The sequence below is a fragment of the Gorilla gorilla genome, chromosome 16 (assembly GCF_029281585.2).
Source record: "Gorilla gorilla gorilla isolate KB3781 chromosome 16, NHGRI_mGorGor1-v2.1_pri, whole genome shotgun sequence".
Lineage (NCBI taxonomy): Eukaryota > Metazoa > Chordata > Mammalia > Primates > Hominidae > Gorilla > Gorilla gorilla.
The window spans coordinates 74,640,023-74,659,391 of NC_073240.2; the positions used below are offsets into that span (position 1 = coordinate 74,640,023).

General features: G+C 48.6%; 1 protein-coding gene and 1 long non-coding RNA gene across 5 annotated transcripts; both read left to right on the forward strand.

Moving 5' to 3' along the window:
* Nucleotides 1-596: 596 nt before the first annotated feature.
* On the forward strand, nucleotides 597-11,585 carry LOC129527139 (uncharacterized). Of its 2 annotated transcripts, XR_010131029.1 has the most exons (6): nucleotides 597-1,122; nucleotides 1,979-2,043; nucleotides 7,671-7,793; nucleotides 8,537-8,727; nucleotides 10,780-10,837; nucleotides 10,931-11,585. It is a non-coding gene; the product is annotated as an uncharacterized lncRNA (long non-coding RNA). The 2 variants fall into 2 exon arrangements; XR_010131028.1 differs by lacking the exon at nucleotides 7,671-7,793 and having other exon boundaries at nucleotides 10,931-11,581.
* Nucleotides 11,586-11,935: 350 nt separating this feature from the next.
* LOC115930151 (putative uncharacterized protein FLJ44672) lies at nucleotides 11,936-15,661 on the forward strand. 3 transcript variants are annotated; one of them, XM_055363730.2, is made up of 3 exons: nucleotides 11,936-12,127; nucleotides 14,191-14,248; nucleotides 14,600-15,661. In XM_055363730.2, the coding sequence occupies exons 2-3, from the start codon at nucleotides 14,246-14,248 to the stop codon at nucleotides 15,536-15,538; spliced, it is 942 nt and encodes a 313-aa protein (XP_055219705.1). In that variant the 5' UTR covers nucleotides 11,936-12,127; nucleotides 14,191-14,245; the 3' UTR covers nucleotides 15,539-15,661. The 3 variants fall into 3 exon arrangements, with proteins under 3 accessions (XP_055219705.1, XP_055219704.1, XP_055219703.1); XM_055363729.2 differs by having other exon boundaries at nucleotides 11,936-12,123; XM_055363728.2 differs by lacking the exon at nucleotides 11,936-12,127 and adding an exon at nucleotides 13,081-13,963.
* The last annotated feature ends 3,708 nt before the right edge of the window (nucleotides 15,662-19,369 follow it).

The window sequence follows — 19,369 nt, forward strand, 5'->3', positions numbered from 1 at the left end:
TACAAGCATGAGCCACAATGCCTGGCCTCTGCTAGTTCCGTATTCTCTAGAGTTGTCTTTACTTTGTGCTAGTGTGTCCCTCATTGTGCTGATCCTCTGTAAAAATTAATACCTTTTTTTTTTTTTCGAGATGGAGTTTCACTCTTGTTGCCCAGGCTGGAGTGCAATGGCGCTATCTCGGCTCAGCGCAACCTCCACCTGCCGGGTTCAGGCGATTCTCCTGCCTCAGCCTCCCGAGTAGTTGGGATTACAGGCATGTGCCACCATGCCCAGCTAATTTTGTATTTTTAGTAGAGATGGGGTTTCTCCATGCTGGTCAGGCTGGTCTCGAACTCCTGACCTCAGGTGATCTGTCTGCCTTGGCCTCCCAAAGTGCTGGGATTACAGGCATGAGCCATTGTGCCTGGCCAAAATTAGTACTTTTTATATTAAATTTCCATATATATATACGTTTTTTCTTTTTGATACCGGGTCTCACACTGTCACCCAGGCTGGAGTACAGTGGCAAAACCTCTGCTCACTGCAGCCTCCACCTGCCAGGCTCAAGCAATTCTCCTGCCTCAGCCTCCCGAGTAGCTGGGATTACAGGTAAGTGCCACCACACCCAGCTGATTTTTGTGTTTTTTGTAGAGACGAGGTTTCACCATGTTTCCCAGACTGTTCTCAAACTCCTGAGCTCAAAGCAGTCCACCCACCTTGGCCTCCCAAAGTGCTGGGATTACAGGTGTGAGCCATCTTGCTCATTCTAGTTTAAACTTTTGAGTGGTTTGTGTCTCCTGATTGGACTCCTACAAATACAGAATTGATGCTAGGAAGGGTACCAGGAGACAGACGCACACAGATGGGATTTGGGAATAGGTTTGGTTATCCAAGGAGCAGTGCTGAGCTCCTTGCTAATGGGATATGGGATGCTGGTGATTTCCAGGAAGTGACCTCACAATGACTCAAGCTACCACATACTGTTGATTGTGAAATGCCAGTTGAAGCATAGGTCCTGCGAGCTTAGGGGTGCTACAAGTTGACCACTGCAGCAGTAAAGATGACTCTGAAGAATGGCATGGGATGGATCCTTTCGAATGCACTTGAGCAGCGGTCTCCAACCACAGGGCCACAGAGCTGGAGGTGAACAGCAGGCGAGTGAAGAGAAACTTCATCTGTATTTCTAGCCCCTCCCATCGCTTGCATGACCACCTGAGCTCCATGTCCTGTCAGATCAGCAGCAGCATTAGATTCTCATAGGAGCACAAACTCTGTTGTGAAGTGTGCATGCGAGGGATCTAGGTTGTGTACTCCTTATGAGAATCTAATGCCTGATATTCTGTTACTGTCTCCCATCACCCCAGATGGACAGTCTGGTTGCAGGAAAACAAGCTCAGAGATCCCACTGAGTCTACGTTATAGTGAGTTGTAGAATCATTTCATTATATATTACTATGTAGTAATAATAGAAATAAAGTGCACAATATATGTAATGCACTTGAATCATCCTGAAATTATTCCCTCACTCCCAGTCTGTGGAAAAATTGTCTTCCACACATTCACTCTGTTTTTTGGTAGAGGCAGTGTCTTAATATATTGCCCAGGCTGATCTCAAACTCCTGGCCTCAAGTAATATACCTCTCTCAGCCTCCCAAAATGCTGAGATTACAGGCATAAGCCACCACCCTCACCAAGACTTTCTTAAACCAAATAAAAATTAAGTGAGATTACTTGAGCCCAGGTGGTCAAGGCTGCAGTGAGCCTGATTGCACCACGACTCCAGCCTAGGTGACAGAATGAGACTGTCTCAAAAAATAAAATAAAATAAAATAAAATACAAATTAACCCTTTATGACATTCCCAGTAACTTTCCCTCCTAAGTGTTCCCCACAAGTCTTTGAATTCTGTTTAATTTTCACATAACATTTAAGACATGTAAGAACTTATGTCTGTCTGTGTCATGCCTTTATGTCAAAAGATGTCTTTTTGTCACTTCCAGCTGGATCTACCATGAAGGACTTCTGAATCCAGGAAGAGAGACTGACTGGGCAACATGTTATTCAGGTACAAAAAGATTTGGACTGTAACTTAAAAATGATCAAATAATAGTGCATGCATCAAGTGCAATGGGAAGCTCTTCTGGAGAGTGAGAGAAGCTTCCAGTTAAGGTGACATTGAAGCCAAGTCCTGAAAGATGAGGAAGAGTTGTATGAGAGTGGGGAGGGAAGGGGGAGGTGGAGGGATGGGGAATGGGCCGGGATGGGATAGCGCAAACTGCCCGGGAAGGGAAACCAGCACTGTACAGACCTGAACAACGAAGATGGCATATTTTGTTCAGGGAATGGTGAATTAAGTGTGGCAGGAATGCTTTGTAGACACAGTAATTTGCTTGTATGGAATTTTGCCTGAGAGACCTCATTGCAGTTTCTGATTTTTTGATGTCTTCATCCATCACTGTCCTTGTCAAATAGTTTGGAACAGGTATAATGATCACAATAACCCCAAGCATAATATTTCATTAATTCTCACAGAATCACATGTAGGTGCCACAGTTATCCCCATTTTATGAATGGAGTGATGAAGCCTTAGGAATAATGAATGATTTGCGCAGGCTCACCTGGATATTAAGACTGAGTCAAACGTTGGGTCTGGTCTGACTTTAATGTTTGCTTTCTTCATGAGCACCACATATTGCCTCTCCTATGCAGTTAAGCAGGTAGGTGACAGAAAAGCCCATGTTTGTCTCTACTCACACACTTCTGACTGAATGTGTGTATGGAGTTTCTACACCAAATTCTTCAGTGCTCTGGATATTAACTGGGTATCCCATGACTTTATTCTGACACTACCTGGAGTTAGCACAGACCCCACAAGTTAGGGGCTCAGTCCCACGAGGCCATCCTCACTTCAGATGCCAATGGCAAGTCCTAAGTTGTCACCATACTTTTGACCAACCTGTTACCAATCGGGGGTTCCCATAACTGTCTTCTTGGGTTTAATAATTTGCTAGAACAGTTTACGGAACTCAGAAAAACAGTTTATTTTCTTTTTTTCTGAGAGAGAGGGTCTTATTTTGTTGCCCACGCTGGTGTGCAATGGTGCAGTCATAGCTCATTGCAGCCTTGATTGTCTGGGCTCCAGTGGTTCTCCCACCTCCGCCTCCCTAGTAACTGAGACTACATGCCTGCACCACCACATCTGGCTAGTTTCTTTTATTTTTTGTATAGATGGGGTCTTGTTGTGTTGGCCAGGCTGGCCACAAATTCCTGGTCTCAAGTGATTCTCCCACCTCAGCCTCTGAAAGTGCTGGGATTACAGATAAGAGCCACCACATCTGGCCAGTTCATTTCTTATTACTGGTTCATTGTGAAGGATACATCTCAGAAACAGTCAATGAAAGAGACGTGCATGCTGGATGCAGTGGCTCATGCCTGTAATCTCAGCACTTTGGGAGGCCAAGGTGGGAGGATCGCTTAAACTCAAGAGTTTGAGACCAGCCTGGGCAACATGGTGAAAACCTGTCTCTATAAAAAATTAAAAAATAATAATAACCGGTGTGGTGGTGTGCACCTAGAGTTCCAACTACTAGGGAAGCTGAGATGAGAGGATACCTTGAGCTGGGGACTGGGGAGGCTTAAGTTACAGTAAGCTGAGATTGTGCCACTGCACTCTAGCTTGGACAAAAGAGCCTGATCCTGTCTCAAAAAAAAGAAAGATACCCAGGGCAAGTTAAGTTCGGAGGGGCACAGAGCTCCCATGCCCTCTGTTGAACATGCGACCCTCCCAGCATCTCCTGTGTCCAGCAACCCTGAAAGCTCTGCAAACCCCGTTCAGGGTGTTTATGGAGGCTTTATTATGCAAGCATGATTGATAAAATCTTTGGCTGTTGGTGATTAAGTCAGTCTCCAGCCCCTCTTCCTCCTGGAGTTCAGTGCATGAGGCTGAAAGTTCCAAGCCTCTTACCATGTGGTTGCATGGTAATCAGCCCTCCTCTTGAAGAAATTTAGGAACTTGCAGTCACCCAGTCATCTCAACAACATCCCCAAATGCATTCTTACCATGCTGGAGATCCCAAAGTTCTTAGAGGCTCTTGTGTTAGAAACCTGGGACCAAGACCAAATATTAAAACAAAAGATGTTCTTGTCACATCTATCACTGAGGTCTTTGTAAGAGCTTTAGAAGCTCTGTGCCACGAACCAGGGACAGAGATTAAATATATATTTCTTTTCTTTTTTTTTTGAGACAGAATCTCCTGTGTCATCCAGGCTGGAGTGCAGTGATGTGATCATAGCTCACTATAGCTTTGGCCTCCTGAAATCAGGCAATCCTCCCATCTCAACCTCGCAAGTAGCTAGGACTACACATGCATGTCACCCATGCCCAGCTCATTTTTGTAGAGTCAGAGTTTTGCCATGGTGGCCAGGTTGGCCATGTTGGCCAGATGGGGTCTTCTTTTGTTGCCAAGGCTGGCCACAAATTCCTGGGCTCAAGTGATCCTCCCACCTCGTCCTTGTAGAGATGAGATTTAGTTATGTTGTCCAGGCTGATCTCAAACTCCTGGGCTAAATCGATTGTCTCACCTCAGCCTCTCAAGTAGCTGGGACTACAGGCGCATACCAGCATGTCGGGCTAATATTTATTTTTATTTTTTCTAGAGGTGGGATGTCTCACTGTGTTTTTCATGCTAGTTTCAAACTTCGGGCCTCAAGTGTTCCTCCTGCCTTGACCTCCCAAAGTGTTGGGATTCTGGGTGGGAGCCACCATGCCCAGCAATCACAAGGGTCTTTATAAAAGAAAGAGAGTAGGAGATTCAGAATTGGAGCAGGAGATGTGGTGATGAAAGCAGAGGTAAGAGAGGGAGATTTGAAGATGCTTCACCTCTGGCTTTGAAGATGGAGTCAGGGGCCATGATCCAAGGAATGGGGGTGGCTTCTAGAAGCTGGAAAAGCCAAGGGAACATATTAGAGTCTCCAGAAGGAATGCAGCCCTGCTGACACCTTGACTTTAGCCTTAATAGACCTAGTTTGGGTTTCTGGCCCCTAGAACTGTAAGATGGTAGATTTGTGGTGTTTTAAGCCACTAAATGTAGGAAACTGCAAACTATGTTGCATCAGCAAGAAGAAATGAACATGAAGCCAGGCATGATGGCTCATGCCGGTAATCCCAGCACTTTAGGAATTTAGGCAGGAGGATCACTTGAGGCCAGGAGTTCAAGACCAGTCTGGGCAACATAGTAAGACCTTGTCTCTCCAAAAAATGAAAAAATTGGCCAGGCGTGGTGGCTCACGCCTGTAATTCCAGCACTTTGGGAGGCCGAAGCGGGCAGATTACCTGAGGTCAGGAGTTCGAGACCAGCCTGGCCAACATTGTGAAACCCCGGCTCTACTAAAAATACAAAAATTAGCTGGGCGTGGTGGCACGCACCTGCAATCCCAGCTACTTGGAAGGCTGAGGCAGGAGAATCACTTGAATCTGGGAGGTGGAGGTTGCAGTGAGCCGGGATCGCACCGTTACACTACAGCCTGGGCAAGAAGAGTGAAACTCTGTCTCAAAATAAAATAAAATACTAAAAAATTTAGCCAGGCATGGTGGCATGAACCTGGAGTCCCAGGTACTCGGGAGGCTGAGGTGGGAGGATCGCTTGAGCCTGGAAATTTGAGGTTGCAGTGAGCTGTGATTTCGCCACTGCACTCCAGCCTTGGTGACAGTGAGATCTTGAAAAAAAGAAAGAAGAAAGTAAAGAAAGAAGAAATGAGCATGGTGGGCATGGGGACAGATGGCAATGTTAAATAGAATGGTCAAGGGTGGCCTCCTAAGTGAAAATTGAGTAAAGATTTGAAGGAGGGGAAGGAGGTGGCCAAGGTGCTGAGGGAAGAGGATTGTAGGCAGAAACAATAGAATAAACTGTCTGAGGTGTGTCTCTGGCTCTGGAAGGAGGCCCATGGAGCAGATGGAGAGAGGAAGAGAATTAGGGGAGGGAGCCAGGGAGTTGCTGGGTGGGGATCAGTACAGATCACATAAGCCCTGGGAGGTTATTGGTGGGGCTTTGGCTTTTACTCTGACTCAGATGGGAACTGCAGGAGGATTCTGAGCAGAGAGGTGACATGATCTGTCTCCTGATTTAAAAGCATTCTCTGGCTGCTGAGTTGAGAAAGACTGTGGGAAGATGTGATAGAAGCATGGGGGCCAAGCTTTGGCAACATCCAGGCGGGAGATGATGGTGGTCCTGACCAGGGTCGTGGTGGTGTTGAGAGATGGTCAGAGGGGAGAAGTAGGGGAGGAGGCCAGGGAGTTGCTGGGTGGGGATCTTTAGTAGATGTTGAAGACAATCAACAGGATTTCCTGACAGACTGGATATGGGGTGTGAGAGAAGGCAGGGGTCAAGGTTGAGTTTGATTGTTACTGAAATTATTAAGTAATTTTAAAAAACACTACTGCCTTTCCCAATCCTACCAAGTATGGGATGCTAGATTAAAGAAATCTCTTCAGGCTCATTGCAATGGCTCATGCCTGTAGTCCCAGCTCTTTGGTAAGCAGAGGTGCGAGTATCTTTTAAGGGCAGGTGTTCAAGACCAGCCTGGACAACACAGCAAGATCTGCTCTTTACAAAAATATTTTTCAAAATTAAATAAATGTAGCTAGGCATGGTGATGTGTACTTGTAGTTTCAGCTACTCAGGAGACTGAAGTGGGCAGATCTCTTGAGGTCAGGAGTTTGAGACCAGCTTGGGCAACATAGCAAGAACCCTCACTCTACAAAAAAATTAAAAAAATAACCAGGCATGGTGACACTCAACTGTACTACCAGCTACTGGGGAGCTGAGGCAGGAAGATGGCTTGAGCCCAGGAGGTCGAGGCTGCAGCGAGCTGTAAATGCACAGCTGCACTCCAGTCTGGGTGACAGAGCAGTACCTGTCTCACAATACAAATAAAAATACAAGTAAAATAATATCTCAAGTCAGAGCCTTTTGGCTCTGCAGCCCTTGCAAGCCCTCAGCCGTGCAGTGGGGTTTGCATCGCTGGGAATTAGGAGACCCCTGCCCGGTGTTGTTGCCTGACTAATCAGTGATTTAAAACATACATTAATCGGGGTGGGCGCGGTGGCTCACACCTGTAATCCCAGCACTTAGGGAGACCCAGGCGGGTGGATCACCTGAGGTCAAGAGTTCAAGAACAGCCTTGCCAACATGGTGAAACTCCTTCTCTACTAAGAAAATACAATAATTAGCTGGACATGGTAGTGGACGCCTGTAATCCCAGCTACTTGGGAGGCTGAGGTAGGAGAATCACTTGAACCTGCGGGGCGGAGGTTGCAATGAGCTGAGATTGAGCCACTTCACTCCAGCCTGGGCAAGAGAACAAGACTTTGTCTCAAAGAAAAAAAACTATTATATCAACATGTAATGGTTTTATTATTAATATGTAATGAATATTAAATATTTTTAAAATGTTATATCAACATGTAATGGCTTTAATATGTGATGAATAATATTTAAAAATTTGGGTCTTATTTTCTAGTTTTAATATAATTATCTACAGAAAGAAATAGTCTTAGAGATCTTCAATAAAGTTAAAAAAGGTAAAGGGATGTTAGACCCCAAAAGATTGAGAATTTCTAGTTTACAAATATTCAGACTAAGCCACATACAACTTGCTACTTGAACTATTTTTTTTCTTTGTTTTTTATTTTAGGAGATGGGGTCTCACCCTGTCACCCAGGCTGGAGTACAGTAGTGCTATCACATCTCACTGCAGCCTTGAACTCCTGGGCTAAGGGTACTCCTACCTGAGCCTCCTGAGTAGCTAGGACTGTAGGTATACATGACGATACTTGGCTAATTTTTAAATTGTTTTGTAGACATGGGGTCTCACTTTGTTGGCCAGGCTGGTGTCAAACTAATGGCCTCAAGTGACCCTTCCACCCCTGCCTCCCATCCTAGAGGTATGTGCCACCACAAGGAGCACTTGTTCAATTTTCTAAAGAAAAAATTTCTAAAGTAAGGCTGTGGGATGATGGCAGGAAGATAAAAGAAAAACAGAAGAATAAGTTAAAATGACTTATTCACACATATTCTTTTGACAGCAAGAAGAACTTTTAGTATATACATTCCTTACAAACAAACAAACGGCAGATAAACAATGTTGTATAGGAACTTCAACACACACTGTACAATATTCCCACTTTGCTGACATAAGTTATGGAAATTTCGTGGTTTGAGTGTCGCTACCAGTATTTTGCTTCTCTGATGATTTTTATCAACTTCCTCATCTGTTAACTTCTCTCCAAGGTATGTCATGTCACGACATACTGCCGCTGCATGAACATGGCCAGTGTCTTCCTATTAAACATGTAGAATGCTTTCCTAATTTCTCTTTTTACTCTCTGTCTTTGTGTTTTGCATTTTCCTTACTTTTATTGTCAGAAACTCCAGAAAGTCAGTCATACTAATTTATCACGATTTGCTTTATTAATTTATACTTTGCTTATATGGAATTTTGCCCAACAGACCTCATTACAATTTCTAACCTGTTTTATTTTGTTTTTTTTTCTGAGACAGGGTCTCCCTCTGTTGTCCAAGGGTGGAGGGTAGTAGTGCTATCGCAGCTGACTGCAGCCTCAACCTTCCAGGCTGAAGCGATCCTCCCACCTCAACCTCCCACGTGGCTGAGACTACAGGTGCTTGCCACTATGCCCAACTAATATTTGGAATTTTCGTATACATGGATTCCAGAGGGGTGACAGCGAAACGTGAGTAAGCATGGATTTTGGTATATGCAGAGATGGGGGGCTGGAACTAATTCTGTATACTGAGGGACGGCAACTGTATATGTTTTTACAATTACACTGTAGGATACATACTGTTGCATAGCCTTGAAAATAATAATTTTTAATTGAGTGGAATAATATTGCTAAAAGTAGCAGCTGGCCAGGTGTGGTGGCTCACACTGGTAATTGCAACACTTTGGGAGGCTGAGGCAGGAGGATGGCTTGAGGCCAAGAGTTTGCGATAGGCCTTGGAAACAAAGGGGGAGTCACCATCCCTACAGAAAAATACATGAATTAGCCTAGTGTGGTGGCACGTTCCTGTAGTCCCAGCTACTTGGGAGGCTGAGGTGGGAGGATCACTTGAGCCCAGGGAGGCTGAGACTGCAGTGAGTCATGATCAGGCCTCTGCACTCCAGCCTGGGTGACAGAGTGAGACCCTGTCTCAAAACAACAAAAAAGTAGCAGCTAACATCAACTGACCTTTTATACCAGGTGCCTATTGATACCATGGTTTAATTTCTTAGAACTGTTTCTTATTTCACTTACCAACTCTGTCTTCAGTTACTCCCAGATTTTTACTGTGTGTGTGCAGATGACCTTTGTTTAGATTGAATTGTCTCCCCAGAAGTAAGATTACTGTGAGTCATGGTGAATGGACATTCTCATTACCCTTGATGTAAATTGACAGGGTTTTGGGTGCCTCCCAGCTATAATCTTAGCACTTTGGGAGGCTAAGAGAGGAGGATTGCTTGAGGCCAAGAGTTGGAGGAGGCAGTATGGCAGTATGGTGAGACCCTGTCTCCATTATTTTAAAAAATTGACAAGCTTTACCTGGGAAGGCTTATACACAATTTAAACACCCCTCATAGTATAAGAAAGTGCCCATTTCACTGCACCTTTGCCAGCACAGGGTATTGTAATTTACTAAGTCATTTTTTGTTTGATTATTTTAAATAGACAAAAGACCTCATATTACTTTACTTGTCACATTTCAACATCTTTCCTCAGCTTATTAGCTCTATTTCTTTTCTGTCTGTAAACGGTTGTTGCTGTTTTGTTCTTTGAGACAGGGTCTTGCTCTGTCACCAGGCTGGACTGTAGTGGCATAATCATGCCTCACTGCAGCCTTGACCTCCCAGGCTCAAACTTCAGCATTCCGAGTAGCTGGGACTACAAGTGTGCACCACCACCCCCAGCTAACGTTTTTCTTCTTTTGGATAGAGACAGGGTCTCACTGTGTTGTCCAGACCGGTCTCTAGCTCCTGGCCTTAAGCAATCCTCCTTCATTAGCTTCTCAAATTGCTGGAATTTCAGGCATGAGCCACCATGCCTGGCCTGGGCTAGTCCTATATTCTCTAGCATTCCCTTCACTTTGTGCTAGCCAATCTCTCATTATGCTGTTCACCTGTTATAATGAATAATTCTCCGTATTAAATTTTACCACTTTAAACTTTTGAGTGGTTTATGCTTCCTGATTGGACTCTAATATGTTAGGAAGGGTCCCAGGAGGTAAACCCACACAGATGGGATTTGGGCATAGGTTTGGTTTCCCAGGGGGCAGTGCTGAGCTCTTTGCCAGTGGGAAATGGGATGCTGGTGATTTCCAGTAGGTGACCTCACAGTGACTCAAGCTACCACTTACTGTTGATTGTGACGAAATGCCAGCTGAGGCACATGCCTTGGGAGCTAAGTGGTTGCTGCCCTTGACCACTATGAAGACTGGTTTGGGAAGGGTCGCTTTGGATGCACTTGAGCAGGGGTCCCCAACCCCTGAGCCATGGAGCCGTAGGGAGCCACACAGCAGGAGGTGAGTGGTGTTGAGTGAGGGAGTGAGGGAAGCTTCGTCTGTATTTACAGCCACTCCCCTTTGCTCACATTCCCGCCTGAGCTCTACCTTCTCAGATGAGCAGCAGCATTAGATTCTCATAGGAGAACGCACCCTGTTGTGAACCGTGCATGTGAGGGATCTAGGTTGCGCTGTCCTTATGAGAATCTAATACCTATTGATCTGTCATTTTCTCCCATCACGCTCAGGTGGGACCATCCAGTTTCAGGAAAACAAGCTTAACACGCCCACTGATTCTACATTATGGTGAGTTCTATAATTATTTTATTATATATTACAGTGTAATAATGGAAATGAAGTGCCTAATAAATGTAAATGTGCTTAAATCTTTTGGCCCAGCTCCTACCTCCCGGCAACCTCGCCAGGCCCAGAACTCTCTCCAGTCAGCCTCTACAGACCAAGCTCATGACTCACAATGGCCTATTTAGGCCCATACCCTACCTCACGGCAGTCTCCGCAGATGAGCCTACTGCCTCACAACAGCCTCCACAGGCACAGCTCCATCATTACAATGGCCTCTTTAGATCCAGCTCCTGCCTCCCAGCCTTCTCTCCAGGCCCTGAACTTTCTCCATAAGTTGAGGTAGCTGGGACTGTAGGTATGCATGACGATACTTGGCTAATTTTTAAATTGTTTTGTAGACATGGGGTCTCACTTTGTTGGCCAGGCTGGTGTCAAACTAATGGCCTCAAGTGACCCTTCCACCCCTGCCTCCCATCCTAGAGGTATGTGCCACCACAAGGAGCACTTGTTCAATTTTCTAAAGAAAAAATTTCTAAAGTAAGGCTGTGGGATGATGGCAGGAAGATAAAAGAAAAACAGAAGAATAAGTTAAAATGACTTATTCACACATATTCTTTTGACAGCAAGAAGAACTTTTAGTATATACATTCCTTACAAACAAACAAACGGCAGATAAACAATGTTGTATAGGAACTTCAACACACACTGTACAATATTCCCACTTTGCTGACATAAGTTATGGAAATTTCGTGGTTTGAGTGTCGCTACCAGTATTTTGCTTCTCTGATGATTTTTATCAACTTCCCCATCTGTTAACTTCTCTCCAAGGTATGTCATGTCATGACATACTGCCGCTGCATGAACATGGCCAGTGTCTTCCTATTAAACATGTAGAATGCTTTCCTAATTTCTCTTTTTACTCTCTGTCTTTGTGTTTTGCATTTTCCTTACTTTTATTGTCAGAAACTCCAGAAAGTCAGTCATACTAATTTATCACGATTTGCTTTATTAATTTATACTTTGCTTATATGGAATTTTGCCCAACAGACCTCATTACAATTTCTAACCTGTTTTATTTTGTTTTTTTTTCTGAGACAGGGTCTCCCTCTGTTGTCCAAGGGTGGAGGGTAGTAGTGCTATCGCAGCTGACTGCAGCCTCAACCTTCCAGGCTGAAGCGATCCTCCCATCTCAACCTCCCACGTGGCTGAGACTACAGGTGCTTGCCACTATGCCCAACTAATATTTGGAATTTTCGTATACGTGGATTCCAGAGGGGTGACAGCGAAACGTGAGTAAGCATGGATTTTGGTACATGCAGAGATGGGGGGCTGGAACTAATTCTGTATACTGAGGGACGGCAACTGTATATGTTTTTACAATTATGCTGTAGGATACATACTGTTGCATAGCCTTGAAAATAATAATTTTTAATTGAGTGGAATAATAATAATAATATTGCTAAAAGTAGCAGCTGGCCAGGTGTGGTGGCTCACACTGGTAATTGCAACACTTTGGGAGGCTGAGGCAGGAGGATGGCTTGAGGCCAAGAGTTTGCGATAGGCCTTGGAAACAAAGGGGGAGTCACCATCCCTACAGAAAAATACATGAATTAGCCTAGTGTGGTGGCACGTTCCTGTAGTCCCAGCTACTTGGGAGGCTGAGGTGGGAGGATCACTTGAGCCCAGGGAGGCTGAGACTGCAGTGAGTCATGATCAGGCCTCTGCACTCCAGCCTGGGTGACAGAGTGAGACCCTGTCTCAAAACAACAAAAAAGTAGCAGCTAACATCAACTGCCCTTTTATACCAGGTGCCTATTGATATCATAGTTTAATTTCTTAGAACTGTTTCTTATTTCACTTACCAACTCTGTCTTCAGTTACTCCCAGATTTTTACTGTGTGTGTGCAGATGACCTTTTGTTTAGATTGAATTGTCTCCCCAGAAGTAAGATTACTGTGAGTCATGGTGAATGGACATTCTCATTACCCTTGATGTAAATTGACAGGGTTTTGGGTGCCTCCCAGCTATAATCTTAGCACTTTGGGAGGCTAAGAGAGGAGGATTGCTTGAGGCCAAGAGTTGGAGGAGGCAGTATGGCAGTATGGTGAGACCCTGTCTCCATTATTTTAAAAAATTGACAAGCTTTACCCGGGAAGGCTTATACACAATTTAAACACCCCTCATAGTATAAGAAAGTGCCCATTTCACTGCACCTTTGCCAGCACAGGGTATTATAATTTACTAAGTCATTTTTTGTTTGATTATTTTAAATAGACAAAAGACCTCATATTACTTTACTTGTCACATTTCAACATCTTTCCTTAGCTTATTAGCTCTATCTCTTTTCTGTCTGTAAATGGTTGTTGTTGTTTTGTTCTTTGAGACACGGTTTTGCTCTGTCACCAGGCTGGACTGTAGTGGCATAATCATGCCTCACTGCAGCCTTGACCTCCCAGGCTCAAACTTCAGCATTCCGAGTAGCTGGGACTACAAGTGTGCACCACCACCCCCAGCTAACTTTTTTCTTTTTTTTGGATAGAGACAGGGTCTCACTGTGTTGTCCAGACCGGTCTCTAGCTCCTGGCCTTAAGCAATCCTCCTTCATTAGCTTCTCAAATTGCTGGAATTTCAGGCATGAGCCACCATGCCTGGCCTGGGCTAGTCCTGTATTCTCTAGAGTTCTCTTTACTTTGTGCTAGCCAATCTCTCATTATGCTGTTCACCTGTTATAATGAATAATTCTCCGTATTAAATTTTACCACTTTAAACTTTTGAGTGGTTTATGCTTCCTGATTGGACTCTGACTAATATGTTAGGAAGGGTCCCAGGAGGTAAACCCACACAGATGGGATTTGGGCATAGGTTTGGTTTCCCAGGGGGCAGTGCTGAGCTCTTTGCCAGTGGGAAATGGGATGCTGGTGATTTCCAGGAAGTGACCTCACAATGACTCAAGCTACCACTTACTGTTGATTGTGACGAAATGCCAGCTGAGGCACATGCCTTGGGAGCTAAGTGGTTGCTGCCCTTGACCACTATGAAGACTGGTTTGGGAAGGGTCGCTTTGGATGCACTTGAGCAGGGGTCCCCAACCCCTGAGCCATGGAGCCGTAGGGAGCCACACAGCAGGAGGTGAGTGGTGTCGAGGGAGGGAGTGAGGGAAGCTTCATCTGTATTTACAGCCACTCCCCTTTGCTCACATTCCCGCCTGAGCTCCACCTTCTCAGATCAGCAGCAGCATTAGATTCTCATAGGAGAACGCACCCTGTTGTGAACCGTGCATGCGAGGGATCTAGGTTGCGCTGTCCTTATGAGAATCTAATACCTATTGATCTGTCACTTTCTCCCATCACGCTCAGGTGGGACCATCCAGTTTCAGGAAAACAAGCTTAACACGCCCACTGATTCTACATTATGGTGAGTTCTATAATTATTTTATTATATATTGGATATATAATAAATATATATATTATATATAAATATATTTAATATATTTATATAATAAATATATATTATATATATTAATATATTTAATATATTTATATAATAAATATATATATTATATATTAATATATATTAATATATTTATATAATAAATATATATATTATATATATTAATATATATTAATATATTTATATAATAAATATATATATTATATATATTAATATATATTAATATATTTATATAATAAATATATATATTATATATTGTAATAATGGAAATAAAGTGCCTAATAAATGTAAATGTGCTTAAATCTTTTGGCCCAGCTCCTACATCCCGGCAGCCTCTCCAGGCCCAGAAGTTTCTCCACTCAGCCTCCACAGACCAAGCTCATGACTCACAATGGCCTATTTAGGCCCATACCCTACCTCACGGCAGTCTCCGCAGATGAGCCTACTGCCCCACAACAGCCTCCACAGGCACAGCTCCATCGTTACAATGGCCTCTTTAGACCCAGCTCCTGCCTCCCAGCCTTCTCTCCAGGCCCTGAGCTTTCTCAAGTCGACCTCACCAGGCCCAGCTCATGCTTCTTTGCAGCCTCTCCAGGCCCAGCCTCTGCCTCCCGTCGGCCTCTACAGTCCCAACATCTGCCTCACTGTGGACCCCCCAAGCCAAGCTCCCAACCTTTCAGCAGCTTCTACACACCCAGCTCCCGCCTGCCAGTGGCCTCTTCAGGCCCATGGGGCTCATTCCTCACAACAGCCTTTCCAGGCCCAGTTTTTCCCTTCCGGCGGCCTCTCCGGGCCAAGAACCTTCTCAAGTCGGCCTCTCCAGACCCACTTGCACCCTCCCGGCATCCTCTCCGGGCCAAGCTCCTCTTCCTGGCTGCGTCTCCAGGCCCAACTCCTGCCTCTCAACAACCTCTTTGGACTCAGTGCCTACCCATCTCCTGGCGTCCTTGGTCGGCCCACAGCTTCCTCAAGCCAAGCTCCCCAGGCCCAGGTCAGGCCTCACGGTGGCCTCTCCAGGATGAGCTCCTGCCCTCCGATGGCACCTGCAGGCCCCAAATGGTCTCCGGTCGGTGGGCTCCTCCACGCCAAGCTTGGGCCTCCCGGCGACCTCTGCAGGCCCAAGTTGTCCTGAAGTCGGCATCTCCCGGCCCTGCCTCCCAGCAAGTAAGCAAGCTCTTTTGGCTCAACTCCTGCCCAGCTCCCAACCGCCTTTGTAGGCCCCGAACTTTCTCCAGCCAAGTTCTTTGGGCCTAATTCCTGCCGCCCGGTGGCCTGTACGGGCCCAGCAATGGTTGGAGAACGGCCTCTGCAGGTCTCGCTCTTGCCTCCCAGGGGCCTCTCCAGGCCCAACTCTTGCCCCCACGGCGGCCTCCCAGGGCCAAGTCCCTGCCTGCCTCCCAGGAGCCCGCGTGCAGCCCAGCTCCTCCCTCACGGTGGCCTGTTGATGCCCATGCCTCTGGTACCCTGCCCAGAGGCATGAGCCCCTGCCACACACTGGCTCCTCCCACGCTGAGAGAGGTCAGCGTGAGCCCTTGCCTCACACCGGCCCCTCCCACGCTGAGAGAGGTCAGCGTGAGCCCCTTGCCTCACACCGGCCCCTCCCATGCTGAGAGAGGTCGGCATGAGCCCTTGCCTCACACCGGCCCCTCCCACGCTGAGAGAGGTCAGCGTGAGCCCTTGCCTCACACTGGCCCCTCCCACGCTGAGAGAGGTCAACGTGAGCCCCTTGCCTCACACCGGCCCCTCCCACGCTGAGAGAGGTCAGCGTGAGCCCTTGCCTCACACCGGCCCCTCCCACGCTGAGAGAGGTCAGCGTGAGCCCCTTGCCTCACACCGGCCCCTCCCATGCTGAGAGAGGTCGGCATGAGCCCTTGCCTCACACCGGCCCCTCCCACGCTGAGAGAGGTCGGCGTGAGCCCCTTGCCTCACACCGGCCCCTCCCACGCTGAGAGAGGTCGGCGTGAGCCCTTGCCTCACACCGGCCCCTCCCACGCTGAGAGAGGTCGGCGTGAGCCCCTTGCCTCACACCGGCCCCTCCCATGCTGAGAGAGGTCGGCGTGAGCCCTTGCCTCACACCGGCCCCTCCCACGCTGAGAGAGGTCGGCGTGAGCCCCTTGCCTCACACCGGCCCCACCCTCGCTGACAGAGGTCAGCCTGAGCCCCTTGCCTCACACCGGCCCCTCCCTCGCTGACAGAGGTCAGCGTGAGCCCCTTGCCTCACACCTGCCCCTCCCATGCTGACAGAGGTCAGCGTGAGCCCCTTGCCTCACACTGGCCCCTCCCATGCTGACAGAGGTCAGCGTGAGCCCCTTGCCTCACACCGGCCCCTCCCACGGTGACAGAGGTCAGCCTGAGCCCCTTGCCTCACACCGGCCCCTCCCACGCTGAGAGAGGTCAGCCTGAGCCCCTTGCCTCACACCGGCCCCTCTCACACTGACAGAGGTCAGCCTGAGCCCCTAGCCTCACACCGGCCCCTCCCAGGCTGACAGAGGTCAGCCTGAGCCCCTAGCCTCACACCGGCCCCTCCCACGCTGACAGAGGTCAGCGTGAGCCCCTTGCCTCACACCGGCCCCTCCCACGCTGAGAGAGGTCAGCGTGAGCCCTTGCCTCACACCGGCCCCTCCCACGCTGAGAGGTGTCAGCGTGAGCCCCTTGCCTCACACCGGCCCCTCCCACGCTGAGAGAGGTCAGCGTGAGCCCTTGCCTCACACCGGCCCCTCCCACGCTGAGAGAGGTCAGCGTGAGCCCCTTGGCTCACACCAGCCCCTCCCACGCTGAGAGAGGTCAGCGTGAGCCCTTGCCTCACACCGGCCCCTCCCACACTGAGAGAGGTCAGCGTGAGCCCCTTGCCTCACACCGGCCCCTCCCATGCTGAGAGAGGTCAGCGTGAGCCCTTGCCTCACACCGGCCCCTCCCACGCTGAGAGAGGTCAGCGTGAGCCCCTGCCTCAACAGGCCACCGTGAGGGAGGAGCAGGGTCGCACGTGGGCTGCTGGGAGGCAGGCAGAGACTTGGGCCTGGGAGGTCGCGGTGGGGCGAGAGCTGGGCCTGGAGACACCCCTGGGAGGCAACAGCGGGGCCTACAGACTCTGTTCTCCAGCCGGAGCTGGGACTGTTCAGGTACTGGGAGGCGGGATGTGGGTCTGAAGAGCTTGGTTGCAGAAACTTTGGGGTCTACAAACGCAGGCGGGAGCTGAGCCAAAAAAGGTTGTTTGCTGGGAGGTGGGAGATGCAGCCAGGAGGAACAGGTGTGCCTGCAGAGGCCGCCATGTGGGAGGCAGAGGCCGGGCCTCCTCAAGTCGGCCTCTCCAGACCCACTTGCAGCCTCCCGGCGTCCTCTCCGGGCCCAGCTCTTCCTCCCGGCTGCGTCTCCAGGCCTGACTCTGGCCTCCCAACAACGTCTTTGGACTCAGCTCCTGCCCAGCTCCCAGCGGCCCTGGTAGGCCCACCACTTCCCGAAGCCAAGCTCCCCAGTCCCAGCTCAGGCCTCACGGTGGCCTCTCCAGGCTCAGCTCCTGCCCTCCGATGGCATCTGCAGGCCCCAAACGGCCTCCGGTCGGTGGGCTCCTCTAGGCCCAGCTTGGGCCTCCCGGCAGCCTCTGCAGGCCCAAATCGTCCCGAAGTCGGCCTCTCCAGGCCCAGCTCCGGCCTCCCGGCGGCCTCTGCAGGCCCAAGTCGTCCTCAAGTCGGCCTGGAATTGGGCCTGGAAGAGCAGCAAGTCGGCCTCCCCGGGCCCAGCTCCGTCCTCTCGGCGGCCTCTCCAGGTGCAAAACTTCCTCGAGTCAGCCTCTCCAGGCCCAGCTCCTCCTGCCTCCCAGTGGCCTCTTTCAGCCCAGACCAGCTCACGGCTCTCAGCGGCCTTCCCAGGCCCCGCTTTTGACTTTTGGCGGCCTCTTCAGGCCCAGAACTTGACCTCCAGTGGGCCTTTGCAGGCCCGGCCTCCTGCCTCTCGAAGGCCTGCACGGGCCCGGACTCACAGCGGACTCACAGCGGACTCTCCATGCCCAGCTAGCTCTCGCCTCATTGCGGCCTCCCGAGTCCAAAGCTCCTGCCTCTCGGCCACTTCGGCAGGCCCAGCTCCCGCCTGCCAGTGGCCTCTTTAGGCCCAGCTCATTCCTCACAACGGCCTTCCCAGGCCCCGTTTTTCCCTTCCGGCAGCCTCTTGGCCTCTAATTTGTTTATCTTTTGTGTATAAATCCCAAAATATTGAATTTTGGAATATTTCCACCATTATGTAAATATTTTGGTAGGTAATTTATTTGGAGTGAGTTTCTGCACCAAGCCCGAATTTTTTATTTTATTTTCCTTATTATTTGGTGTTAAACAGGTTTAATGACGGTCATGGCAACTTTTTGGCACAATGAAAAATATCGCCCATGATCAACGTGTTCTGTTCTGGGGAAGGGGGCAAAGGCAGGGTGAATCACTTTCTTAAAAAGTATAGCTCAAGTTGGGAGTGCAGAGGGAATGGGGAGAAAACCCTCCCGCTGCCTGTGTCGAAGTGCAGGAGCCCCCACCCCCATACTCACCTGAGTCCAGCCCCTCTGGGGAAAGAAGGGGTGCATGAACTCCCCCTAGTCCACAGGCACCTCCCTGTGGCCCAAGGCCCTCTTCACACTCCATCTTGTAGCCCCAACAGGAGCTATTTTCCGAAAAGTGAAAAGCTCTGAAGGTCCCACAATTCATGGTATGTACAGGGGCTCGGAGGAGGGAAACTGCCCAGCTTTCCCCCCGCACAGCTGCAGAGGTAGGGGGTATAGATAAGAGGAGCAGGCCTTGGCCAGGCGTGGTGGCTCACGCCTGTAATCCCAGCACTTTGGGAGGTGGAGGCAGGTGGATCACGATGTCAGGAGATCGAAATCAGCCTGGCCAAGATGATGAAGCCCCGTCTGTACTAAAAATACAAAAATTAGCCGGACGTGGTAGCGTGCACCTGTAATCCTAGCTACCCGGAAGGCTGAGGCAGGAGAATGGCGTGAACCCGGCAGGAAGAGGTTGCAGTGAGCCAAGATCGCACCACTGCACTCCAGCCTGGGCGACAGAGCAAGACTCCGTCTCAAAAAAAAAAAAAAAAGAGGCAGGCCCT